The 27,732-nt window shown below is 45.4% G+C and overlaps 1 protein-coding gene across 3 annotated transcripts in view; it reads left to right on the top strand.

The window, feature by feature from the left end:
- Positions 1 to 27,732, top strand: part of NR6A1 (nuclear receptor subfamily 6 group A member 1) — a 189,326-nt gene that overhangs the window by 150,531 nt on the left and 11,063 nt on the right. For 2 of the 3 annotated variants that reach the window (XM_073314004.1, XM_073314002.1), the window contains 6 exons: positions 2,996 to 3,226; positions 11,828 to 11,883; positions 17,864 to 18,021; positions 18,997 to 19,224; positions 19,940 to 20,194; positions 27,291 to 27,412. In XM_073314004.1, the coding sequence (XP_073170105.1) occupies positions 2,996 to 3,226; positions 11,828 to 11,883; positions 17,864 to 18,021; positions 18,997 to 19,224; positions 19,940 to 20,194; positions 27,291 to 27,412 (1,050 nt within the window). The remainder of the gene's footprint in view (positions 1 to 2,995; positions 3,227 to 11,827; positions 11,884 to 17,863; positions 18,022 to 18,996; positions 19,225 to 19,939; positions 20,195 to 27,290; positions 27,413 to 27,732) is intronic. The other variant, XM_073314003.1, reaches the window with a different exon arrangement.

Genomic DNA, 27,732 nt, shown 5'->3' with positions numbered 1-27,732 from the left:
TGCGGGGCCTGGGACATTAGAAATTTGGCACCTATCTGCTGGGGGGGGGTGCCCCCCCTAGTTCTGCCCTGCCTAGTTCTGCCCTCACTCCACCCCTTCCCCCAAAGCCCCATCTCACCCTGTCTCTTCCCTGCCCAGGTCCACCCCTGAGCGAGCTGCGCCCTGGCTCTTTGCCCCCAGCACCTCCTGACTCTGCGTAACAGCTGATCCGTGGTAGGCGCTGGGAGGGAGGGAGAGGTGCTGATTGGTGGGACCTGCTGGGGGAGTGGGAGGTTCTGGTAGGGGGCCTCCTTGCCTCCCTGCCCGCATGCCATTAGCCTCCCTACCCCGCTTGCCCTCCTGCCTTGCCTCCCAGCCCGTGGGGTCTGGGGCGGTCGCCCTGATTTGCTGTACCCAAGGGACAGCTCTGGCTTCAGGCATGCCGCAGGTCAGACGCTTGCTCTGGCAGTGGCCACACACCCTCAGCCTCTAGGTGGCAGTGCCCTTCCCCCCAGCGTCAGCTCCTCTGTCAGGGTTATGAATAAGGCCCTACCAAATTCACAGCCATGAAAACCACATCACAGACTGTGAAATCTGGCTTCCCCCCCGTGAAATCTGGTCTTTTGTGTGCTTTTCCCTATACAATACAGATTTTGTGGGGGGAGACCAGTATTTCTCCATTTGGGGATCCTGACCAAAAAGGGAGTTGCAGGGGGGTCAAGAGGTTATTTTAGGGGGCTCGTGGTATTGCCACCCTTACTTCTGCGCTGCCTTCAGAGCTGGGTGGCTGGAGAGCGGCGGCTGTTGGCTGGGTGCCCAGCTCTGAAGGCAGCCCCCCGCCAGCAGCAGCGCAGAAGTAAGGGTAGCAGTACCACAACCCCCCACCCGCACCGCCACCCGGTAACCTTGCAGTCTCTCCACAGCTCCTTTTTGGGTCAGGACCTCTACAATTACAACACTTACATTTCAGGTTTAAATAGCTGAGATCATGAAATTTACCATTTTAAAAATCCTATGACCATGAAATTGACCAAAATGGATTGTGAATTTGGTAGGGCCCTAGTTATGATCCCTCTCCAAGTCCAGCCTGCAAGACCCCTCGGCTGGCAGCTTCTCCCTGCACTGGGCCCTCTGCTAGCGTCCCTCTTGTGCTTCTCAGCTGCTCACTGCATCTGGCTCTGGACTGCTCCAGCTCCACTGTGCTTCAGTGCTGCTGTTGCTCCGCTCCCTGGACTGCTGCTGGGGCTCTCGCTCTGCGCTCTCCTTAGCTCAGCCCTTCTGGCCAGGCAGCTCCAGCTCAGGTGGAGTACGGGACCCCGTGCTCCAGACTCCCTCATTGGCCTGCCTGTCTTGTCAGTCAGGCTGCTGGCCTGATTGTTGGCCTCTCCCCATTGGCCCTGGGGACTGTCAGACTCAGGGTCTTGATATCTCATTGGCCCTTCCCCTTTCTTTTGGTACTGGGAGAGGGCCAACCAAAAAAACACGTAAGTTTCCGTGAGGGGCCAACAATCCCCTTACATTTGTATAATTTTTTTGTTAAATTAACTTATTGGGTGAATGGGGCACTTTTGTGGGTTTTTTTTTTGTTTTGTTTGTTTTTAAGGCATCTTAGACTTTCCTCTGTATGATTTCTTCCTTCACCACCACCAGATCATATTAGAATTCTTGGTCTTGATCTCATCTGAAATCTAAATTAGTGGTTCTCAAACTTTTGTACTGGTGACCCCTTTCACACAGCAAGCGTCTGAGTGTGATTTCCCCCCCCCCTTATGAATTAAAAACACTTTTTAATATATTTAGCACCATTATAAATGCTGGAGGCAATGTGGGGTCTGGGGTGGAGGCTGACAGCTTCCCCCCCGTATAATAACCTCGTGACCCCCTGACGGGTCCCGACCCCCAGTTTGAGAACCCCTGATGTAAATTGAAATGAAATGCTTTATTTGTTTATTATGGTTGCAAATGGGACTCCTGGAAAGTGTAGATTTAACATGTTACCGAAGATTTCAGGCCTGGGAGTGGAAGGAGAAACCTCAGTATTAGCTGATAATGAATCACTGCTCATAATCTGTTGTTCTGTTGCCCCTTGGAGACTGAAACTGATGAGAAGCCTAGCACTTGAATTCTTGTAGTCTGGGTGGGGACAATATTAGTGCAGTTAAGAAACCTTCACTACTGATCTCAACTCTTCTCTTTGCGTTACTTGGGAAGGAGACAAGCATCTTTCTGCTATGGTGGTGTTATGGTATTGGATTCTGATGTTGTAAATGTGATGCAATCTCTCTCTTGGCCACTTCTTCGGTCATTTATTTATTAGTGGGTAGCAGATGGTAGGGTTAGGGGAAATATCCAAGTGTCTGTAAGTGGTACATGGAACGGGGAGTGTGAAAGAGCAGGTAGTCTGTCTCTTTGCCCTATTTCTCTCTTGTAGTGTGGTTTTGTTTTGTTTGATTTGATTTTTTTCAAGAAGCAGGTTTGGCACTCCCCTCTCAGATCCTTGTGTGATGCTTAAGTCCACAGTGGAACACTGTCAGTTCCTTACAGGAGACACCATGTTTTATATATCTAATCTAGCCACACCTTCCTTAAGGGCGATAATGCTGTGGCTACCCAAGGACATTCTGCTGCTTGGATTTCAACCATTAGATGCTCATCCTTTCTTGTTAAAGGTCTTCAGTGTCAACACACTTCTCCTAAAATCTTCTTGAGTATTTAATTTGAAATTAGGCCATTTCTGAGATTGAGCTGGGATGTCTTTCCCATGCACACAGACCTATTCTGTAGGATCTCACTGGTGCTAAGGGTTCCCTTCGGGCTGTCAGTAGTATGCTGTGTGTGTATGCCAGGAGCTTCACAAGGTTCTACTTTGTGGGTGTACGGTGATCTAATTTTCATTGTTGTAGACATGGGGTGCGAGGGTGGAGGCATGTATATCTCACTGAATAAGGAAGGTTTCAGATCATTTATTTTTTCAGGCATGCCATTTTCTAACTACGAAGTGTTGTTTTTCTTCCAGATGACCGGGTTGATCAGCGAACCTGCCTTATCTGTGGAGACAGAGCTACAGGTCTGCACTATGGTATCATCTCCTGTGAAGGCTGCAAAGGGTTTTTCAAAAGGAGCATTTGCAACAAGCGGGTTTACAGATGCAGTCGAGACAAGAACTGTGTCATGTCACGCAAACAGCGAAACAGATGCCAGTATTGCAGGCTGCTCAAGTGCCTCCAGATGGGGATGAATCGGAAAGGTAAAGAGAATTAAGCTTCTTTAATTGTTTAGTGTGCACACACAGGGCAGGACATTGCAGCAAGTTCCTCTGTGTGACAGAAGCCACCTCTTTCTGTGAGAGGGTAGAAAGATTTCTTCTTTGGTTTGAGTTTTCAATACCTTCAAAACATAACATTTTGGTTTTCTTTAAGCAGTCAGTTAAAAACTAACAAGAATAACTCTCTCTGCTCCCACAGGGGACTGGGTATCCCCTTCACTTATAATTTTGGTTTGGCGCAAAAGACAGTATTGATTCAGTTTAGTAACAGTGTTTGCTGTGCTCTGGGAATCTGTGCTGGATGTGGACAGTACCTGTCAAACTATTCTACTGAGCTGCTTTGACACTACTGTATCATATTGTCCTTTCTAGTGACACTACACACTGGTGTCTGATTGAGGAGGCATTTTCATTTTTACTCCCGGTTTTCAGGGGTTTATCATGTTCCCCAAACTACTTTTCTGGGGTGAAAGTTTTCAAACCTTCTCATTTTAGAGGTAAGCTTTTTGAGAGACTGTTATCTTATTTGACCACTCGAAGGGTGAGAAATTTGTGATTTGCCTATTAACAGAAAAGGCAAATATAGGCATGCTTTTGTGTTAAGCAGGTAGGGAAGATTAATCCAACTCAAACAATTAATTTCCTCCCTACTTAAATGTAGAGCTCTGCTCAGGATCCACACCCAATTCACATCCTCCAAGATCAACTGCGATCCGGTATGCAATCTGCTAGCTGTCTTTTACCTGTGTCTGCATCTGCAGCAGCAAGCCATCTCATAGGGGTTGGGGGTGGGGACAAGTCAGTGCAATGGTAGGGACTGGGGGTAAGGGGCAGAATCTCGAGAAGACAGCACGGTGTGGGCAGAGGGATGGGGCATCGCATCGCATGCTGCTCCCGGGGACTCACAAGCGATGGCACACAGCAGCAGCACTGTGTGTTCCATCACAGAGGGGCAGAGGGATGGAGATGGGGCCCTGCCTTCTCCAATCCGCATGGCTGGGGGCGGGCCCTGCTGCCCAGGAGCCGGCAGGCCAGACCCGGGACTGGGAGCGCAGCCAGTGGTGCCGGGCCGGGTTATGGTGGGGATGCTGGCGCTGCCTGAAGGGCCCGAGCTGCTGGACAAGAAGCCGCACAGCGAGCGGGTGCCGCCCAGCCCTGGCTGCTGGCCCTGAGTGCAATATGCCCCCTGGCTGCCCGAGCTGGACATCACAGGCCAGGGGCCGCCGGTGAGTAGAGCCCTTTGCTGTTGTATCTGCATCCGATCTACTATCTGCAAGAATGGTCTGCGGATATCCGCAGATTTGCAGGGCTCTACTTAAATGTCTTTTGTGCGTTCTGTGGGAATTCAGTTCTCATCTCCTGCCTTAAATTTTAGGGAAGAGAGGCTAGTGTAGACCAGGCCTGTGTGTGCTTGCTCCAAACCAGTTCTGTCAAAAAACCTATGGAGTTGCAACGGCGGGGGGGGCGGGGATTGAGAGCTGACACCATTTTAAAAATGGGAATTAAAATTGTTTACCATGATCAGCTACTCAGTGAGGGTAACAGTGCAGCACCCTCCTTGCATGTTGTCTTTCACTTTTGAATCTGTGCCAGCTCGTTTATGCCGTGCAAAGGAAACCTGAGTTTGTGCCTCCATTACTAGAATTGGAAAACTGACTTGTGCCAAGATTGATTTTTAAAACGTAACCAAACATGACGTCCTAGCAAGGACAAATGTTTTTGGAAAGGGTAGGGGAAGGGACTTTTACTACAGCTACCATTTGCTGGAGTACTCCTCCTTGAAATAGCTTTAAATAGCCCTTTAAAAAATCCTTGGAGACCACAGAAAGGCCTTGAAAGTTAGGGACAGGAAAAGATTTCACGGACATCAGGAATGCCTGACTTTTAATCACAGGCCATAGTTGGACCCTTCCTCAATCATCCCCCAAAGAATGTGTCCTCTTACACTTGGAACTTTCTTCATGAGGTGGCTCTTATATCATAATAGTTCATTAATAGTCTACCACTTTTCTGCCAGGTACAGTTTCACCAAGCAGGGTGATGCAAAGTAGGAGCTCTGCACTTTTAATTTGGGGAGCTCTGTCATATAATCTCCTTAGGTAGATCAAGTTTGGAACACACTGATCAGTTTGAAAACCTGTTGTATTAGCTTCTTCTTCAGTCAGATGTGATTGCCTCTCTACTACTGAGGAGAAAATCCATTTGTTTTAGTTCGTGTGGTAGCTTACTGCCTTTGTATCATATAGCTATTAAACTAGTTGTGGAATGGCCACAGAAATGACGGTCCAAAAACTGACCTAGTCAGTGAAGGGAGAGGAGTTACGGGTGACAGTTTTATAATGGAATATTCAGTTTAGACATTGTCTGTGAAAAGACCTAAAGTAAATCTTTGTTATATTTCCTTTCATCTGAACACTGACAGAAGCAATGGGTCTAAAATGCAATGCAGCATCAGATAATATGGTTGTCATTTTGATCAGGGGATGACTGGTGTGTGGTTAAATGGGCCATGCAGGGTTTTTGTAATCTAGGGTGCGCACATGATGCGGGCTTTTAATTTAAATAGAAAAGTGCTCTTGTAAAGAAGTTTTAATGTGGTTAATTAGCCCATCAACTCCCTGTTTTAACTTGACAAGGATTGTTTTTACTCTTCCCTGGAATGAAAAACTGATTTTTAAAAACTAACCTTCCTAGTTTGATTTTGGTATGCATTTGTGTTCACTGGCGCACCAACATTTTGACCATTTAAATCCTTGGCAATGTGGCCTCCTAAACTTTTTAAAAGCAGATTTTTTTTTAGCTTAGCAACAACAAACAGGAAATTTGAGTAGAACGAGGTGAAGCTGTAATACAGTGATTGTTCAGGCTTGCTCCTTTGATATGCATAGAGGGTATTAGGCCTCAGAAGGCAAATGAGTAGTCCTTGTGGGAAAAGCTGTTTCCTGGATTCAGAAGCAGAAATGTCATTTCTTTTAAACCCAACTATTAATTCTCCTAAGACTTTGTTATCACGAATGTGAAAGCCATCACCAAATTCATTCTTAGATGTTCTTACAGAATATGTTATACAGTCACTAAACCCAGAGCTCCACAAATACTGTTTTATAGTGAAACTTCATTACAGTAAATGGTGTTTGAGATGAGATGAAAAAAATGATGCCCTGACCATTTGTGCTCATAAAAGATCCAAGGGCATTGTGCTCAGTGGGAACAAGGGTTAGGCCTGGCTAAATTTAAACTTGGAGAATTGTGTTCTGAATGATCAAAACTCCCCAGGGTTGGAGAAATGGTCGCTTTACTTTTCCTGGTTGGTGTGCTTTGCCTCCTACCTTCTTGTAGATGTTATGATAATGCTGAGTCTATTGGTGAGAGGCCCTTGCCACACCAGAAATGCACCACCTTCCCCTAGCAGTTGTCAGAGACATTATCAAAACCGTACAGTAATCTATTCTTTAAATATCGACCCACAAAAGTTTAAATCTCCACTGCTCCTTGAGTGGCCAATGGGGGATTACTGTGAAGTGATGCAGGCCTCATTCCTGCTAGCTCCCCTTTCCCTGGACTGACTACATTCCAAGTCTCTGCCCTGCAATGAAAGCTGGAGTCCCAGTTTTCAGTGGGCTCCGGTAAATTCCGGGAATTCTTTAATCTGCCGTTGTACATAGGGAGTACATAGGGGAGGCTTTAGCTGCTGCTCGTTCAGAAGGAAACAGCGACATCTCCTGGCCACTGCTCAGGCATACCACAGTGAAAAAGACTAGTTTTCCTTTCTTTCCTTCCTTCTCCTGGGAAACTCCATTAATTAATCTCACTGAAGAGCAAAGTCAAATAGCTAGGGCTTTTTCTGTAGATGAAAACCCAGATGTTCTTTTAGAATGGTAAAAAAAAAAAAAAAAAAGGGTGACTGGTGGTAACATTATTTATAGCTGTTCACAATGCTCCAGGCTGGATGGCTTTTCAGTTGTGTGTATAAAAAAATAAATAAATTTTAAACTGGGGGGGTTTCCAAACAAGACCTGTGTAACTTATCAACTCACCATCTTCAAAGATCTTTGTGGCTCAGATGTGTTGTTATATGGCTATTGGGTGGACAGGAAAGTTGCTCATTTTTTTTACCCCAGTAGGTACCAAGTTTCAAGCATAATTTCACAGTGGTTTATTTTCTGTCCTCATTGGCCAGAAAAAAAGTTATAGCATGATTGGTCCACAAATATATTTCACAACCATGTTTAAACGTATCTTTTTGTAGGGTGGACAGGCCCCTTAGCATTCAGCTTACAAGGAGTCCAACTTGCCATTTCTCTCCAGAAGAGCCTTTGACAGGGCCTGGTAACCAAGACAGGTAGTGCAGGAATGCTTGGAGAGCAGCCTGTTCTAGCATCAAGCATTTTCTAGCATGTAAGTCATGAAAGAAATGTTACACAGGTTAACAGAACTGTCCCCACCATGTGACCCATCACCAAACATCACGTCTACAGGCATTACAGAACTGGGAGCACTTCACAAGGGGTAACAAAAATCTCTCAAAAATCCCACTTGAAAACATACTAAATAAATGACGTTTCTAAGCATGATTTAAAAAAAAAAAAACCTTGAGGCAGGCAAAGCACCTTGTAATTACTATTGCGTAAAGAAAGGGGGAGCCCAAAATAGGGGTGCTGAACAGCAAAAAGGACTGCTGCTGCCAGGTGTGCAGCATCTCTGCAGATGTCTGCATAAAGTAGTATCGGTGAGTACAAAGTATGGGGCTTGCATCAGCTAGAGCCCTGATCTGGATTACACCTTTGCTATGAAAATCAGATAAGCAAACAAAATGAAGAGGAAGATCCCGTTCAGTGACTGAGTGTTCAGGGTAAGCATTACAATTCAGTGCTGCGGGTGGACAGAATAGGCCCAAGAGTACAGGAGGTTGTAGGAGGTGTTCGCTCATTTGGAGACTGTAGTTGCTCTTCTGGTTGCACATGCCTATTTTGAAGGATGGCTGGCAGCTTGTCAAACCAGTTCAGCAGGGAGGTGGGCAGTGCTGGAGTGACAGGGCATGCTGTAAAACACAGACCCCATGTGTGTGATGCTAGCTCCTAGGCATCCTTCAGGCATTCTGTATTTCATTAACGCAGCCTGGTTTTACGGGGCTGTGGATGGAATCTTCTCCCTCCTGAGGCTAATGAAGAATGCTGCTGCTGCCTCCTCGCCTGAGTGCCAGTCCGCAGGCTGCCCAGCCAGAGGTGATGCCCTTTTATCTGTACAGCTTTGGCTGTGGTAGCTTCTCCCTTGCCTTGTGGTTCAGGCTGCAGATGGGCCTCTCAAGCCTTGGAAGTCAGGTAGGCTTGACAGCTCGAGCTGGATCCTGAGCCTCAATGTCCCACACTATTGTTCTTAGCTCTCTAGCTCAAGCCCCGCAAGTGTGAGTCTCTCTGCCCTGGTTGCGAGGCCTGCTCCGAGCTGCAGGGTGAACATACCTTGAAGTCATCTCACCGATGAAGTGCACTGAAGAATGAAAACGTTGGAGAACCCCTGTTGAAACAGTGACTTGCTACTGGGAGTCACTAGGCTTCCCTGGGATTATTTGTACTGGGGCTGAAGTTTATCCTTGGATTTTTTTATATATATATTTTTTATTTTTTTACTCCTGCCCCCTTACTGTGCACTGCTGCATGAGTCATTCATCAGCTCCTGCAGAGGGAGGGTGAGGGTACCCCACAGCAGTCAGAGGCTGCTTTGCGCCTGGGATGAGTCGTCTTCCACGTTGAGCTGTGTCTACGGTGGGTGGCCAGGAAAGGGATTGTGACCTATGTGTCGATTCTCAGGATACTCGGGACTAAGAGTCATCTTGTTTCACCCCCTCCCTCCAGCCTGAGGGAGTCTTGCTTATGCCTAACGGGCTGTCAGTTCCATGACAGCACCACCTGTCAGTCACTCAAGCACACTCCTCTGGGCTATGCCAGCTCTTACCTTGCCTTACAATATGTGCACTCCAGTCCTTGAGTCCCTTTGAAGCATTTCCCTGTAGTGGTCAGCGACTCATCCGCTGAACACTCACAGAAATACCAGATCTGCAGCCCCAAAGAACAGTGTACACCATAGGTGCAGTTTGACTTATATATTTGGAGGGGGGGAAGCACCAGTCAGGCCAACAGGGCTGCTCATCTGGGAGCAAATTTCACGCCTGCCTGAGGCTTGCAGTTTGGGGGACAACGCCCCACCCCCCCAAACTACACCCATGGTGTATGCACCCTTTTGTATGATTTGACTCCGGATAAGCACCTTGATCACAGCACTGAGATATGTTTCTGGTGAAAACAAGAATGTTTGTTGTCAAAAAGTCAGGATTCAAGCGATAGTAAGTATGAATAGTGGAAACAAATGGTGATTACATATAAAACAAAATTGTAGCATGCTTTCTAGGGACTAAAGTTAACTAACAGTCTAACCTCCTGGCTAAAAAGTTTTATCTCATCCCCAAAGTGCCTTGCAGTGTTTCAATCAAGACTGGATGAGATTTCATTTTCAATTATGTAAACACGCTGTCCATTTGCTTCCTACATGCAGGATATGGGGATGCCCCTTTTTGCCTTCTACTTGAATTCCCCAATGTTCATTGTCTGTCCTCAGAGACAGGATAACCACCTGTGGTTTTTTCCTCTGCGCTGCTTCCCTGTTGATTTTCACATCTCTCCATTGACTTTGTATATAAATGAGTGTTAGCTCGCAGTGCTTAATTTGCATCCTAACAGAGAGACAGGTAAATAAACACCTCTTGTCTAGTTTTCGCCTCTGCTGGAGACTCAGACCTTTGTATGGGCTCTAGGAGCCTGTTTTTTGTCTATATATGTAATTTCATACAATGTCAGTACGTACATTTCAGTGTGATACTAACGACCAGCATTATTGATCTTTCACTAAAGACCTCATGTGACATTCTGTGGTAAACCAGAATGTACCTACCAGAATCAGGGCATTCCTGGAACCTCCTTGCCAGCATAAAAGGGTTATTGGGTCACAATTTCACAAACTTAAGAGGGGCTTCAGCTGGAAGAATAAGCAGCAGGAGCAGCTGAAATCTTTTGGCACAATGGTCCTTTTCCCATGCAGGATTTCCCTGGTAATAGAAGAAAGTGGGGTTGTGGGAGAATAGAGAAAACACCAAATAGAGGTGAAACTAGCTCTAAATTGAATACAATTGAGACTTTCTATAAATGGTTTGTGAGCCTTTAAGAAATGAAGCCTCACTATTTAGAAGCCTTTCAAAGGGCTTCCTCCTTTTGGAATAAAACTCCTTACCTAGTCGAACAGCTAGGATTTCAAGTCACTGGTTCACATACAGGCAACTTGTAAAGTGTGTCCTTTCCATGTTCTGTGGTGTCTTGAGGAGACCTTACCCTGTGCAATAGCAGGGATGGAAGCCTCTTGTCTTTTGTGCTGTCTGCAGCCTCAACACTAGAGGGAATCAGTTAACACTCTGAAAGGACCCTGGTTTAATCCAGAGAGGTGTTTGCTATTGGTTTTGTGCACAGTGCATAGGCCAGAGGTGGGCAAACTATGGTCTGTGGGACCGTCCTGCCCGGCCCCTGAGCTCCTGGCCCGGGAGGCTCGCGCCCAGCCCCTCCCCTGTTGTCTGCCCTCCCACACAGCTACGCTGGCAGTGCTCTGGGTGGCGGGGCTGCACGCTCATGCAGGACAGTATGGCAGCATGTCTGGTTCCGGCCTGGTGGTGCGGCGGCCAGACATGCTGCTCTGAGCGGCATGATAAGGGGGCTGGGGGGGTTGTTAAGGGGCAGGGGGTCCTGGGGGGCAGTCAGGGGGAGGTTGGATGGGGCGGAGGTTTGGGGGGGGCGGTCGGGGAGCGGGGGGGGTTAGATAGGGGGTTGGGTCCTGGGGGGGCAGTTAGGGGCAGGGGTTCCGGGAGGGGGTGTTCAGGGGACAAGGAGTAGGGGGGTTGGATGGGTTGGGGGTTTTCAGGGGGACAGGCAGGGGGCGGGAAGTGGGAGGAGGCGGATAGGGGGCCGCGGCCAGCCTGTTTTGGGAGGCACAGCCTTCCCTACCCGGCCCTCCATACTGTTTCGCACCTGGATGTGGCCATCGGGCCAGAAAGTTTGCCCACCACTGGCATAGGCGTATACATCCCAGTACTAGTGAAGGGGGGACACACCCTGCTGTGGAGAACATTGCTACTTCAACCAGTTCTCATTAGTGGTACAGTGGGGTGCTTTCCTTTTATCATCTCTTGAATTTTCAGGCAGTTGGTGGTGATATGGTACTTTTTCATTTCTACATCACCTTTCACTTGAGGATCTGCAGTGGCTATATAAATATTACTTAAATCTCTGATTGCCCTTGTCAGCCAAGTAAATATTTTTGTGGTTCACATTGCAAGTGGGAATCTCAATACATACTACACAGCCTCTCCTTTCCCCCGGGGGGAAATACACGTGAGCTGCTTTAATTAACAAAATAAAACTCCGATTCAATGTCTCTCTAGACAACAGGCGATTTCCTGCAGGCCAGGTGTTCTCTGTGTAATAGCATTCCAGAATGCGAAAGAACAGTGGTGTTCCTAACCAGCGTTTGGCTCTTTCCTTTCAGCAATCAGAGAAGATGGCATGCCAGGAGGCAGGAACAAAAGTATTGGACCTGTCCAGGTAAGCGTATTTTCACTTTCCCTAGTGCAGTGCTCTTCAGTTTCTGTACTGTTTGTTAGCCTTTAATCACATGACACCAGAGCACATTTGTACAAAGACACCATCATGCTACTTCAGGAAACGGGGAAGGTGACCGAGTCGTTAAGGCTTTGAAGGGGAGAAAACATTGCTATCCTGCCGGGAGGCTGCATATGCTCAGAGCGTCCCTTGACATCATTTCTGCTGCCTCTAACTGCCGCATGAGGCACAGTCGTGGACAACACACCCTAGGAGAAGGGGTTGAGTTGGAGTTGGGGGGTATGTAGGTGTTTCAGGACTGCCTTGAATGTGCTGGATATTTCTCTTTAGGATCTGTGTTGGCTGCTGCACCGCAGAACCCAGGACGGTTACTTAACATCTCAAGGCTCTATGCCATGGAAGCAACCAGGCCCAAGATTTAGGCCTGAATTAATTTGGTGACAGTCTTCCAGCCAGCCCCGTGTCATTAAGGATGCATTCCATTTAGGCAGCAGATTTGTAAATAAAGCCCTGATCTTGCCTGGCCCTAGAGACATAACCTGTAACCCACTGGGGCCATGTCATCAGCTGGCTACATGAATAAAATGACAATCTCTAAACTACTTGATCAGACTGTAGGAAACCTTCTGTCCTTCGTAAGTCAGGACAAGCACTTCAATCCCTGCAAAGCTCCCAGTAAATCTTGCAGTGTCCATACCACAATTTCTTAAGTTGTTGCAAGTGGGGTACCCAATAAATGTCTTCCTGATTGATGGGGCAGCATGTCTGGAGATGTCTTATAAAATGCTAGGTAATTTGGCACAATAGCTTCTCCTGAACAAGTGAGAAATGATTTGCCATTTTCCAGCCTGCAGCAAGAAACACTATTTTAAAAATACTATTTATTTTAATAATATAGAAAGAGCCTTACATGACACTGTCCATGGCTGTGTATCTATGAAAATCTCTACTCACTACAGCACAGAACTGGAGTGGACGGGAAGGAAAGGAAATATGGTCTGTATACAAAAAAAAAAAGAGGAGAAAAATATCTGAGTAATACTGATCCCAGCCCAGCTGCTGCTTCTGGAATATTAATTCCAAATTTCGCAGTTCACCTCTCCAGACACATGCAGTTAAATCATAGGGAAATGCTGTGGGCTGTAAGGAAGCAAAATGGTCCAGATCTAGTAATTGCTCTTCCAGTGCTAATCTGATGTGCATCTCACTGTGTGTATGCTGTGGGTATGCCTGAAGCTGAAGAATCTTGAAAGCAGTGTCCATTGGTCCACACATGTACCTTGGCTCACCTTGTGCCTGCGACTGAGGACATAAATGTTAGGGCAGATTGACTGCCTCTCTGGTTCCTTCTCACCACTTCCTGATCCGGGTTGGACACTCCTGTTTCGAATGCTTCAGCTTTTTTCTTTAGCTGTGAAAGTGTATTTAGATATCTCTAAATAGTTTTAGTATTCAAGAGTTTTGAAGTTTTTATCTGCCAGTTTTAGTGTTTTATAGTTAGCCAGTCTCTCTGACCTGGGGAGCACCACCTCTTCCCCAGACTTCCTTTGGGTACTGGACTGTGCCCAGGACTATGGGCTTCAAAATTTGTGCTTCCTGCCTGTGATCCTCCTCCGTCAGTGAAAACCACCAATGCTGCTTGTACTGTGTCAGGGAAGCCCACATTGCAGCAAGGTGCGGTATCTGTTTGTTCTCTAGCCATACCCTGAAAGGGTGGAATTTCCCCTTAGGAAGCACCTAATGGAAAGGGCCATGAGGCCACTATCAGACTGTGGCTGAGGGACCCTTCCCCCCCACCCCCCCATTTTGGCCTGACTCAGCAAGCAGCATGTCTACTTCCATGAGGTCTGAAACAGGAACGAAGGAGTCTACCCTCAGTAGAGTCTTGTTGGGAGAGCAGGGAGCATTCTCATAAGCAAGAGGATAAGTCTTCCTCCAAATCCACTTAAGTCATATGTAGCCCTGCGTAAACTGAGCACTAACCCAGCCCAAGGGAACTTAGTACATACTAAGTCTGAGGCATGATAAGGGAGCCCACAAGTATAGGGCTTCATTGGCACCATGTCATGATTGGGTGGACCAGTACCTCCTGAGCACAAGCCCTGACTTCCCCCGGCACCAATGAAGACCGGTAGCTGAGAGCATTGGTGACATGCAGTTCCATCGGACTTCAACAGCTTTGGCACGCTGTCTCTAGTGTGGCTCTGGCGGCTCTGGTAAGAGACGAGACCTATGCTGCTTCTAACGACACCTCAGGAGGTATAGTCCAACCCCCTGCTCAAAGCAGGACCAATCCCCAATTTTTGCCCCAGGTCCCTCAATGGCCCCCTTGAGGATTGAACTCACAGCCTTGGGTTTAGCAGGCCAGTGCTCAAACCACTGAGCTATCCCTCCCCCATCTCCCACCAGGGGAGCTGGCCTTTTGAAGGAGTTTGTCTCCCTATCCATCTTTGGGCTGTGATTTCCCTACAGTGGCAACCGTGTTGGAACTAAAATAACTTTTTCCTCATTAGGAGATGGATCATTATGTCCTCCTCCAAAACACCTTCCAGGAACAGCTTGGGACCAACCTCTGCCTCATCATGCCTTAGGGACAACAGCAACCCCCATCTGACCCATTCTTTTGGCCACGCTGGGGGCCATGGGACCAGTACCATCTCAGTGGTTTGCTGGAGAGTCACCCCTTCCCTCCCCTTTGAGGGGACAACTGGAGCTGCCCCCAGATTTTATTGAGGAATAGAAGTACACACTGGATCAAGCAGTTCTACAAGATCAGACGAGATTGCCGTCTTCATCGCCAAATGAGGTAGTGATTTCAATGTCTCCAGCCTCCTCCAATGACTATAAGCACTTCAAGGAACAGATTTGTAAAATTGGAGGGGAGCTGCAGATTCCTCTTGAGGAGGTTCAGGAGCCTCAACACAAGCTCCTGGACAACCTTCAGCCCTCCGCCTCCAGTAGAATAGTGCTTTTGGTTAATAAAACTATCCTGGAGCCAGCTAGGGTGGTCTGGCAATCCCCAGCTACCTGCATCTCCATGCCCAAGAGGGCAGAGAAATGGGACTCTGTCCCAGCCAAGGTGATGGAATTTCTGTTCTTTCACTCTACTCCTAATTTTTGGTGGTCCAAATGGCTGTAGAGAGTTCTGGGCAGAAACACCCGCAATCTACCCTGACTGATAAAGAGGGCAAGCATCTCAACTTATTGGGAAGGAGAAAGTATTTTCTTCTTCTAGCCTCCAGTTCAGAATAGCCAGCTACCAAGCACTATTGGCTAAGTATGACTTCCTAAACTATTCAAAATTCAGACTCCGTTGACAGTCTCCCCCAGCAGGACAGAGCTCATTTCCAGGCTGTCATAGATGAAGGGAAAATGGTTGCCAAGACTGGTCCTCAATAAGCAGTAGCCTGTGCACCAGACAGGACAGTAATTATCAATGCATCACTGTTGGGTTGGAGAGTCCACGTGGACAACCATACAGAGCAAGTAATCTGGACATCTTGAGAGTCCAGATGCACATCAATGTTCTAGAGTTACAAGCAGTTCGAAGAGCTTGCAAAACCTTTCTCCCATTTGTTTAAGGTCACCATGCGCTCTGTGTCAGACAACATCACAGCTGTCTTTTACAACAACAAATAAGGAGTGAGCCCCGCCTGCCCCCTCCCCTTTGCCATGTGCAGAAGTGGTCAGCCTGCGGAACTGGTGCATTGGCAATCAGATTACCCTGTCAGTGTCTACCCCTGAGGAAACCAGAATGTGCTAGTGGACTCTCTCAGCAGACACTTTGCATTTGATCACAAGTGGGAGCTTCATGACTCTGTGGTAAACAATATTTTTGCTCCACAGGGGACACCACCAGGGACTTGTTCCTCTCCAACAAATTAGAAAGTGCAACATATACTGTTCTAGAGGAGCCCTGAGTTGTCACTCACAGGGCAACACTACTTCCATAGTCAGATCATCTGAACTATGCCTTCCCTCTACCACCACTCCTCTGCCTCGAGTTTTGCACAAGATTTGGCAGGAAAGGGCATGAGTTAATCTCATTGCCCCCAACTGGCCCAGATGGTTTTGGTTCCTTCCCATGGCATTTTGGGCACCGATCACATTCCTACATTTTCCTATCTCCTGACTCAAGGGCATGGCACTATCAGGCATTCCAGCCAACGGCTGCTTCATCTCAGAGCCTAGTTTTTGGATGGGCGTCATCCTTAGAGCAGTCATGTTCTGAAGCTGTGCAGAATGTCTTTCCTCATAGGAAGGATTCCACTAGGAAATGTTACCTAGTCAAGGGGAAGCATTTATCTGGGCCTATTTCTCCAGGCCTGTTCCTCGAGAAGCAACAGGTATTCCATTCATTCTGGACTATATTTTTTCCTTGAAGACAGCAGGTTTGCCTGTCAATTCGTTATGGATCCGCTTGGCAGCAATCAGTGCATACCATCTGCCTTCACAGAGCTACTTGATCTTTGCACACCCTCTAGGCCTTTCCAGAATCTGCTAGTCAATCAGAACCTTTCTGCCTATTTTAAAAAAAAAAAAAAAGCCTCATGCTCAATGGGGCTTGAACCTTGTTCTCTAAACTAATCCTCCTTTTGAACCATTAGCTTCTTGCTCCATGTCTGTCTTATTCCTGAAAGTTGCATTCCTCGTAGCCATCACCTCATCCAGGAGGGTTGATGAGCTTGGGGTATTGATGGTAGGTCTTCCTTATTCTGTATTTCATAAGGACAGGGTTTCATTATGTCTACACCCTAAATTAATTCCCAGAGTAGTCTCTGCGTTTCACCTGAACCAGTGTATCCACTGACCTGTGTTCTTCTCAAAACCTCACACATCCTCAGAAGAAAGGCAGCATTCCCTTCACATTCAGCGAGTCTTAGCCTTTTACCTGCAAAGAAGGGAAACAATCAAGAAATCCCATAGCAGAAAGGGTCAGAGGTCAGGATATATCCTCTCAAAGAATCTCAAAATGGGTCTCTGGGTGTATTTTGCTCTGTCAGCTGTCTGATCTTCCCCTCATGGGGAAGAGCGCAAGCAACATCTATGGTGTCACTTCAAGAGGTGCCTCCATTTCATATTTGTAAGGGAGCTACATGGAGCTCAGTCCATACATTTGCTTGACACTGTCTCTTGGTGCAGAACTCCTCTGCTGATTGCATCTCTTGGAACATCAGTCCTTCATTTGGCTCTGCCATCTATGACCTAACACACTCCTCTTATTCGAGTACTGCTTGTCAGTCACCCACAATGGAATGCACAAAGGGACCAGCTATCGAAGAAAAGAAAGTTACTTACCTTATAGTAACTGGAGCTTCTTCGAGATGTGTGGTCTCTATCTGTATTCCACTTCCACTACCTGCCCTCCTTCCCCTCTGCTTCGGAACTTCTCTGATTTGCAGTGGAGAAGACAGAGGTGGTCGGTCTGCCCCGTGCTTTATCTCCTCTGTCGGAGGCATGAAGTGAGCCGGGGCACATGTGTGGACCAATGGATGCTGCTTTCTAAATTCTCCAGTTCCTGGTACGTGGAGCACATGTGTACTCAGTGGAACACAGATAGGGACCACGCATCTCAAAGAACCTCCAGTTTCTATAAGGTCAGTAACTTTCTCTTTCTGCCTTACACTCTCATTCTGGCCTCATTTATACGAACTTCCTTCCCTAAGTAGAACCACATTGACTTCACTTGGCTTGTACTGTTATGACTGGGCAGTCATATAATTCTGTAATCCTTATTTAAAAACAAATCCCTCATTAGTAAAAAATAGGAAAACAATAAGAAAAGCATGGAAGATTTTAAGTGTGTTTGAACGTTCCTCCCATATAAAAGATCCCTCTCAAGAATTCTAGGCTTTAGTAATTTTTCCACACTAAAGCAGCAGTACGTGCAGTTCAGAGCCTCGCTTAACTCTGTGCTTGGCTGGAATAAGGCTCACTAACTGTCGTCATTTTTACCCAAAAGATATCCGAGGAGGAGATTGAACGAATTATGTCTGGACAAGAATTTGAGGGGGAGGCAAACATCTCTTGGAGTAACAATGGAGACAGTGACCATAGTTCTCCTGGGAATGGAGTTTCTGAGAGCAACCAGCCATCACCTGTTTCTACTCCGTCTTCAAGGTGGGAGTTTCCATTGGAAGAATTTCAGATGAATGTAACTCTGCCTGTATTTCCCTGAGGGCTGCATTTTGGGCCAAAAGTGAAAATGAGCATTTTGATGTGTAACTCAAACACATCTTGCGAATGCTGACCTCTTTGTAAACATATTTTAGCTAGAGACATATACACTGTGTTAGATCAATCCAGTGTGATCTGAGAGTAAAAGTCTCATGAAAGATTGACAAAGAAACGTTGTGTTAAAGGTCTTACATTTAAAGCAAATATTTTAATCTGTTTTAATACCACTTCAGATTATGAAAATCTGAAAATTTTATACACATAATTTACCTTTCAGTATTAATGCTGTCTGTTTACTTTCTTCCGTTTCATTTTGTTTGTATGTTGAAAATGAGCTAGTCAGCTTATTTGATTTTCTAATTACTTTATAGTTTGTGTTACTCTCAGGTTCGCATCCCCTAGCACATTGTTTCAGTACTTGGGTTGCAAACACGGGAAAGAATGTTTAAATGCCAAACCAACCCCCCCCCCCAGCCCTCTTTCCGTCCCCCCACACATACATACTCTTCCATTATCAGTTGTTTTAAAAATGTAAATGAAAATATTTTTATTCATAGGTTTTGTAAACCTTTTTATTCACAAACCTAAATTCTGGGCCTTTCAGTAAGTAGAGATGGAAATGCTTAGCACAAACCTTGGCTATGTGATTTAATCTAAGAATGCTTTCTAAGCGGCAGAGTTTTTAGAAAATCACAGTAAATGGAACTAGCATGGAGGTCAGGCTGGACATGATGCAAGTATGAAGCAGCTTGTCTGCATGCTCTTGATTGCTTTCACCACAGAATTTAACCAGAAGGGATTTTTCATCCCTTTTCTTTTCTATGAAGCGTTATTTCCATCTGTCCCTGAGCTGGATGAAAGATTGTAATGAATTAGATGGAGTTTGTCCAGTCTTTTAAATAGATCTTCCCTTTTCAGTAGGTCTGTGGAGCTGAATGGATTCACTGCACTCAGGGATCAATATATTGGGACTCCAGTGTCCACGCACTATCAGTACCTACCGCACCTTTTTAACTATTCTGCTCACTCAGCTCTGATGCCCCCACAGACCCGAAGCCTAGATCCCCAGTCACATAGTCTTATCAATCAGTTAGTGTCAGCTGAGGACCTGGAACCACTTGGCACTCCAATGCTTATTGAAGATGGGTAAGTGCACGTGATTTGGTGGAGTGAGGCTGCCCTGAGCCGCTCCATTGTAAAGCCGGTACTGTCTCTGTATGCACAGCACATGGAACGTGCATAAATTGTTATTGGGGGAACACCTTTTGAGTATTTAAATTCATAATAACGTATTTACAGATCTCTTAATTTTGCATGTGTATAGGTAATTAAATAAACTATGCCTGATTCTGAAACCAGTAGCCAAAGAATGTCATCCAAGGGCTAGAGCTGAGACTGTGATGCTAATGTCTGTAGGCTGAGAGGATCTATTTCACAAGTGAAATCACTTTTCTGTTCTTTGCATAATAATTTGCACATCTTTGGAGTACAGCGTCCGCTTCCCTTGTAAATGGGAAGCAGCAGCAGCTTGTTAATCTGTCTGGTATCCAGGACTGCAGGAGGCTTCCTGAGAGCAGAGCTGCTGGTAGAGTGAGAAGATTGCTAGTTAGGTTCAGTCAGCATCTGCAGGGATGGCATTCTTCTCTGGGGAAAACACAGGTGCAGGGATGGTACCTTTCATCACCTGCTATCTGTGGGCTCAGGAGCAGAAAAGCCAGCAGTCAGTTTCTGTTCTCACCACTGGGTGACACTGTGGTCACCAGGAATTAAGACACACGCAGATGTTATCTTGTTGTCCTGGTGCCTTGTGTTCCAATGTTTTTAATCCGTTTTTATGTTTTCCTATTAACTGTTACTGCAGGTATAAAGTGACTCAGGCAGAGCTGTTTGCATTGCTGTGTCGTCTGGCAGATGAGTTGCTTTTCAGGCAGATTGCTTGGATTAAGAAGCTGCCATTCTTCTGTGAACTCTCAATCAAGGACTATACTTGCCTGCTAAGTTCCACATGGCAGGAGCTGATTCTGCTGTCCTCACTAACCGTTTACAGTAAACAGATCTTTGGTGACCTTGCTGATGTAACCTCCAAGTACTCTCCCTCTGATGATGAGCTGCACAGGTGAGGTGGTGGGTTAAATCTTCTGGGGCTGTAGCAGTATCTAGTCATTTGGGTTGGGGGGAGCTGATGGGGGGAAGAGGGTCTGTTCCTGGCTCTGTCACTGACTCACTGTTTATCCTTGGACAAGTCTCTCAGCTGGCATCTCACTTTCCATCTTTGTATGAAGGGATTATAGTCCCCACCCTTGTAAATCACTCTGAAATCTTTTATATGTACGTGTAGGGATCATTGCTTAAGAGAAGAAATTTTTGGTGGGGAGCATGTGGGCAAAGGAGGGGTACCTTCCCTTTCTACCCATCTCAAAATCCCTGCGTGGGGTTGGTTGTGCGGAATGCCCTCTGGATCTTGTCAATCAGCTGCCGAAGGGTTGCCTAGGGAGTGATGCCTGCCACTCCCCAGGAGTAGGGTGCATTCCCTTTGTTCTGCCTGTAGCCCTAATTCCAATGTTGTCCTTAGGCCTCTCCGTCTCATGAAAGCCATTTAGATATTTGAAAATTAAAGTCTATTTGTGGAGGTGGGCAATTACTCAAAACTGTAATAGAAAGAATCGACTTTCTCCGGAAAACCTTGTCAGAGAATCATTGAATATCAGGGTTGGAAGGGACCTCAGGAGGTCATCTAGTCCAACCCCCTGCTCAAAGCAGGACCGATCCCCAATTAAATCATCCCAGCCAGGGCTTTGTCAAGCCTGACCTTAAAAACTTCTAAGGAAGAAGATTCCACCACCTCCCTAGGTAACGCATTCCAGTGTTTTACCACCCTCCTAGTGAAAAAGTTTTTCCTAATATCCAACCTAAATCTCCCCCACTGCAACTTGAGACCATTAGTCCTTGTTCTGTCATCCGCTACCACTGAGAACAGTCTAGATCCATCCTCTTTGGAACCCCCTTTCAGGTAGTTGAAAGCAGCTATCAAATCCCCCCTCATTTTTCTTTTCGTAGACTAAACATCCCCAGTTCCCTCAGCTTTTCCTCAAAATTCATGTGTTCCAGTCCCCTAATCATTTTTGTTGCCCTCCGCTGGACTCTTTCTGTGCACAGGTTGGCCTCCTTTCAGTGTGCTCCATTCAAGTTAGCTTGCTGAGGAATGTCATTTCAGCTCTGCTCTCAAGGGTGACAGGCATAAATGGGAGAAAGTCAAAAGTCTGTAACATTGCAACATTTAAATCCTACAAAGCCTTAGCTGGTGTGAAGAATTATGAATGGGGATATAGCTCTTGTATTAAAGGACCCTTTTGAGATTCAGAGCATTGGCTTGGTTTTCAGAGGTGCTGAGCCCCCACAGTTCATTGATTTCAACTTGAGATATGGAGACTCAACACTTCTGAAAATCAGACCCTAAATATGTGAAATATGCCTTATCTGCATTCCTAGCACACATGATGTTCTTACAACTTACCAGCGCCACTTCTGTTGTTTGTTTACACTTCATTTCACTTGGGACTGTGAAATTAAACGAGTCCATTTCGCTTTCAGTTTTGAGTGCCCAAATTTTGAGTTTTAAGGAAAAACGTCTAGTCTAGTGACTTGTGATTTCACAATCAGCTTTGCTATCACTTTTGAAAATCATGGCCCTTGCTCTTGCCACGTGGTTGTGATGTTTGGATTTCCCTGTACGCAGGGAAATGTTCAAAAATCTCTTAGTTTAAAAAAATACCGTTCTTTTTAAATGAGGATTTCTCTCTCGCAAGCTTCCAATTTTTATTTGTATAAAACATAAATGTCGGGTTTCAACTTATGTCTCCTTTAAGACGACTCATCTAGAGCTAGTCTACGCAGAGTTTCTGTGCTAATTTAACATCAGGGCTCAAACTGTAGACGAGGCCTTAAATGATTCTCAATTTGAAATATCCTTTTGAAACCCGAGATAGGAAAAGGGGCAGGTCCTGTGAGATCAGAGGGAGAGATCCCATGACTTCAGTTTACTTTTGTCATTGAAATGGCTGGTTTCATTTTCTTCACATCCGTCTGAGCGTATATAGTTCACAGAAGTTTGCCCCAACTATTCTGATGGAATATGGCAGATTTCTTAAGCATTCTTCTGAAACTCTCTAAGATGCTTCAGTGCATTATTTCAGATTGCTTTTTATTAATTGTTTCCTCAGGGTTGATATTAAGACCTGATGAAATTAAAGTGCAGTGAACTTTAAACAAAAATTTGGGGTAAAATGATTCATTTCTAGATGTTTTAACCCAATCAACCAGCAAAAGCTTGCTCCTGGGGCCTTGCCTGACGCACTGTAGTACTCGCAGTACTTATGCTGTGAGGGTAAGGAAGAGGGGCACAAATTGGGAGTAATCCCTGCACGTAGTACAAAAAAGAATATGGCACAACACTGAGCAGCTGTACCCTATAGTTCTAGTTTCATCAGTGTAGTTCCTTTTAACTACTGAAGATCCCCCTCGGACAATACAGATTTTTCCCAGCGTTCTGAAGAAAAGCAGAGAGTGATAACCTAGTGTCAAGGCCAGTTTTCCCATAGAAATTCTTCCTTTCTTCACCCTAGGATTGAGAGGAGAGCCCCTTTATGTGAGGAATTACTCAGGCTCAAAGAAATACTATATAAATATTGTAAATAACCACGAGATACAAAATGACAAACTTGTTCGCAAAGCTTCCCAGTTAGAAGGAGAATGAAGAACTGATCACACAGCTAGTGACCTTGTTTCCACAATATTATGTTATTAATTGCTATTTCATTGTTTTTGATTACATAAATTTAATGATGTTGCAACTTAGCTGACACTGCAGAGGAAACAGTGCTATCTGATGCTCCAAGTGATGACCTGCCTTTAATTCATCATCTTGGTCAGTTTTCTTTCTTCTGTAGTCCGAGTCCCAGACGATTCTTGTTTGGATAGCAGAGAGACTGACAGCATTGTGACAGAACATTTGCAGGATTTACTTAACTGGCTGCCCAGCCTCCCTGTTAATATTTGACCTTCTGTGGCTCTGCCCTTGCTGGAGCTGGTCGTTGTGCCATGGTAATTATAGGATGGTAAATCTTGAGTGTCATTTTATAAATAATCCGTGATCTAATAGACATTCAAAGTGCAACGAGTGCAGCTTCAATGAGGAATCTCACAGCGAGAGCCAAGCACTTACTCCTGTGTGCAGGTTTGCTTATGCTCAAGCTCTCCCTCTCAAGGCCCCAAAAGTTGATGTGTATAAAATATGAGGCAGACCCAAAATGAAAGAGAGATAATAAAGGAGTCGTCTTAACCCTTCCGACTCTGCCAATTTCTAACCTGCCAGCCTCAGGGATGCTTTAGAGAAGATCTGTGTATTTATCCAAGGGGTTAAAATAATAGATATGTTCTGACAGTGGAATGGTTCCTTTAACTTCAGTTACTGATTCAGCATTTAAACTATCACTACTTGACGTTCGCAAAAAAGTGGAGACGTAGCTTTACCAGGCCATTTGGGAGGAAGGAGGAGTTGTGTGAGGTGCACAGCTGAGGGACCTACATGTGCAAGTGCCCACTCAGTCATGCAGTCATCTTATTTCAGAGTGAGCATTTTATTTATAGCTTAAAGATCCGTGTGCAGCAGGGCAGCAGTAACAATACTAAGCTGTTGTATTCGAGTGAAAGTCTTAGCAGCGCTCTCCCATGTGCTCATGCCAGTGCACTCCTGCCCTCCTGTCTTCTGTGGGAGCCAAGTGTCCCTGGCTGGCTCCTCCCTGACTCTTTAACACCTAGCCAGCAAAGAAGCAGCTCTAGGCTTATTCAAGAGGTTTTCTCTCCCCCAAAACTACGCCTTGCCTTTTCTTTTTTATCTTTAATTACTAAATCAGTGTGTGGTGTTTCTTCCTCCTGGTCAGCCTCTTACTGGATTCTGGGATTTCACAAGTCTGACAGAGAGCTAGGTTGCTGCACCAGCCACTGGCCAGCTCAGCGCTGCCCTAATGAGCATGTGCTGCTCAAAGTGCCTTTTACACTCCGAGTTACTCTTGGCTTTGTAACGGTCGTTTCTATCAGCCAGCTGTCCCTCTGGGGAACAAAAGCAGTGTTTTTTACTTGTGTCTCCAGCAAGTAACACCAGAGGCCATCTCTTCTGAAGCAGTCACTGACTCTTCATTGAAACATAGGTCTGCATGATCCTCTCATATAAACCAGTGTAACCCCAGTGAGTTCACTGGGGTTACCTGGGTGTAACAGAGGGTTTTATTTGGCTCTCTTTTCATGGTAGAGCGGCTCACCGTAATGATTCTCCAATATTCATGAATGACTGCTGTTGTCTGAGATTCATGTTGTCTGTTAGCCAATTTAAAAACAATATGCTGATCTAAGATGCCCTGGCACTTAGAAGGTTGTAGTTTATTTCTGTACCTGGCTATAACCGTGACTGCCAGTATATAAGTAGATGAAAAATGAATGAATATCATCAACTTTTTCATGTTTTAATTCTGATTTAAACTGCTGGCAAAATGGTGTTTGTTTTCTAGATCAAATGTTTAAATCTCTGGAGTCTAGTAAAAATGCAAATAAAATGCAGGGCAGCTTAAACTTTTTACCGTCACTCCTGCTCATACATAGCTAGGAATTAGACTGGTGTAAAAGCTGTGAGGCAGACAGTGTGTGGAGGAGTCAGTGCTCCAGAAGGAATAGGGCTGTGCAAAACAGAACAGCTTTGTTTGAAAAGGGGAGGAATGTATGCACAGAAAACCAAGACTGTTCTTCTGCAAGCATGAGAGAAGAGCTCTCCTGGATTTATGGAAGTGACGAGTGGTCGGTAAAAATGTGCATGTTCAAAAAACAATTAGACCCAGCAGAGGATTGTGAGTGGTCTTTGTGCTCATTAACTTCTTGAGCTTTGCAATCTTGCACCTGCAGGATTTTTAATGTCAAGTTGAGAGCAAGAAAATTGTACAACTTTAGATTAGCCGACAAGGCTTTCATCACTTACAATATTACTTCCCTGAAGAACTGACCTAAAGTTCAGACAGCTTGTTTTCTCTTCTCTGAGGTCAAACTCCACCATGCATTTTACAAATAACTTTGAAGTAAACAAATACACGTGCCAAAATCAGATGATATTCAGTGAAGGGTGGGGGGTTTATTTTTCTTCTGTTTTTGTTCAGAGATGGCTTTCTGGCTGTGCTCTGGTTGTGCACTGTATAATGCCAGAACACACAGCTGAAGCTTTCCTGAACACTTCTGTCTCACTGCTAAAGATTTATGCCACATGCTATTTCTTCCAAACTAGCCTTTATTGCTTTAAACCACATGTAGCAGGAATGGCTACTGGCCATTTGCACAAATAGAACACTGAAATATGCGATCTGTACTTTCAGCTCCTCATGAATGTCACTTATGCCATCTGTTTGTCTACTGTCCTGTGATCCAGTCACCTGCAAGCAGGGGTCCTCTCAGACTCCTCCTGCAGAAATCTAGGACTCCCTATGGGACTAGGACTCTTCACTACAGAGTTTCCATTGAGGTCATTCCCATAGCTCTTAAGAGACTGCACTCACTGGACTGTTGTGAGCCCTTCCCAACCTACTGTATTACACGTCCCTCCCCATTAGCAAGTTCTTTGGGCAAGTGTCCTAGCTCAGAGAGAGAGAGTTGCAGCTTGTTGTAAGCAAGCTACACGTACCTTGTGTGTTTTCTTTTCTTGGAAAGAGTTCAGCACCTCCTCCTAACTCTAAAATTGCTTGGACGTTTTCTCTCTCATGCATCAGACTCCCACGTTTGCATGTAATCTCCTGCTCACCTGCTAGTTTAGAGCTCACATCTGAAGCTTTGCACATCAGCACATATCCATGTGCCCTCCATGTTCAGTTTCATTCTGACATGGTGGGGTACAGCCATGCTGTTGGAAATGGGGGAGGAAACCTGTGTCCAAAGGGGACAAACAGATCACATTTATATCACCTGTAGTCATGACATGACTACATTGTGTGACTGGTGAACATCTCACCTGAGATGTTCTAACATCCTATTCCTACAGCCTGCATGGCTAGGAGAAAAGTTCAAGCTGGGGAGGCTGAAGGCAGCTAAAAGAGGGCTGGAGCTGAGAGAGAGAACTGGGGAAGTGCTGGGAAGGTGAGTGGAGGAGGATGGCGTGATTTTTTTTTTCCTGTATAAAGCCTTAAGAACAAGTGGCTGTGTTGAAGCAGGCAGAGTGCTGTGTAATGTGATAAATGAGTGCCCTGGATCCAGCGTGAAGGCCTAGGGTGTCCAGGACCAACCATCAGATACTTAGCACATACTGAACCTGGCAAGGCAAGCCTGATTTTGCTGAGTCTGTTCCAAGATGAGTAGCAGGAACAGGAGGGACAGTCTATTCTTTCCAAATTTCTAGACTAATTTCTAAATAAGAGCTTCTGAAAAATATCATCTGAAGAAAACCACTAAAGCTTTTGAGGTTTTCCTGTCCCTGTGTTCAACCCTTCCTTTGTCCTGCAGCCCACATTTTATGATGGATACCTTGTAATAGTGAATAACTATAATTTAGCTGGAAGTCGTATAAATTTCACCAAACTTCCTAGATGGACCTGCACAGTTGATGGGTCATAAAATACAGTATAACTATTACTGAGTGTATAATAATAATACTATGCACAACCCCAGAGCTTTCTGTCTAAGGATCATCCCATTACACAAACTAGTGAATTAAGCCTCACAACGAGCCTGTGAGGTGGGGAAATATCTTCATTTAAATATGGGGAAATTGAAACAACAGGATTAGTAACTTGTCCAGGGCCATGCAATAAATCATTGGCAGAGCCAGGAACTTCTAATACTTGTTTCTCCCAGTCATAGCAACCTAATACCATGACCAGGCATCACATATCCACAAGCAGCTATGCCAATATACACCAATGTGCACCCACAAAATCCCCATTTTCCTTAAAGGTCTGATGTAACTGGCAAATATGTTGTTCTGAATCACCTTGTAACCAGTTTTGCTTCTCATGAAGAGTGTCAACAGACCTGAAGCTTCTGGGTCTCTGATTTATAATGCAAGGTATTAAAGTATTTTAAGCGCCGTAGAGTTTTAGTAAGTCACTAAGCTCCCTACTTTTAATTGCAAAGGGCCTCTCCTCTTTGAGTACCCTGTTGTGTACATCAGTCTCCCTTTCCTTCAGATTCAGTGAAGAGGGAATGGAGGTGATGGAACGGCTGATCTACCTCTACCGCAAATTTAACCAGTTGAAGGTCAGCAATGAGGAGTATGCATGTATGAAAGCCATTAACTTCCTAAATCAAGGTGAGTGGTGGAAGAAAGGGATTAGTCCCACTGGAGTAAATGACTAGTCAATAAGCTAGTCAATCTTTGCTTCCTTTGGATGATGGGGAGAGAAAGGGGGGGGTCCTAAATCCAAACTGAAATGGACTCCTGAGCATTAAAAGGTTTTTGTTTTTGCGATTGCACAGTTAAAGCCATATTAAGTGTGTGCTGTTTCAGACACCTAAATGAAGCAATTATAGAGGAAGTGAAAAGGATTCACTTTGCTTGATCAATTTTTAATGCCTTTAATCGTAGACGCCAAGGACAGTATGTGCGTCACTTTAAATACGTACCTACTT

Source organism: Lepidochelys kempii, chromosome 16 (assembly GCF_965140285.1).
Source record: "Lepidochelys kempii isolate rLepKem1 chromosome 16, rLepKem1.hap1, whole genome shotgun sequence".
Taxonomy (NCBI): Eukaryota; Metazoa; Chordata; order Testudines; family Cheloniidae; genus Lepidochelys; species Lepidochelys kempii.
This window is presented reverse-complemented; position numbering and strand designations above follow the sequence as displayed.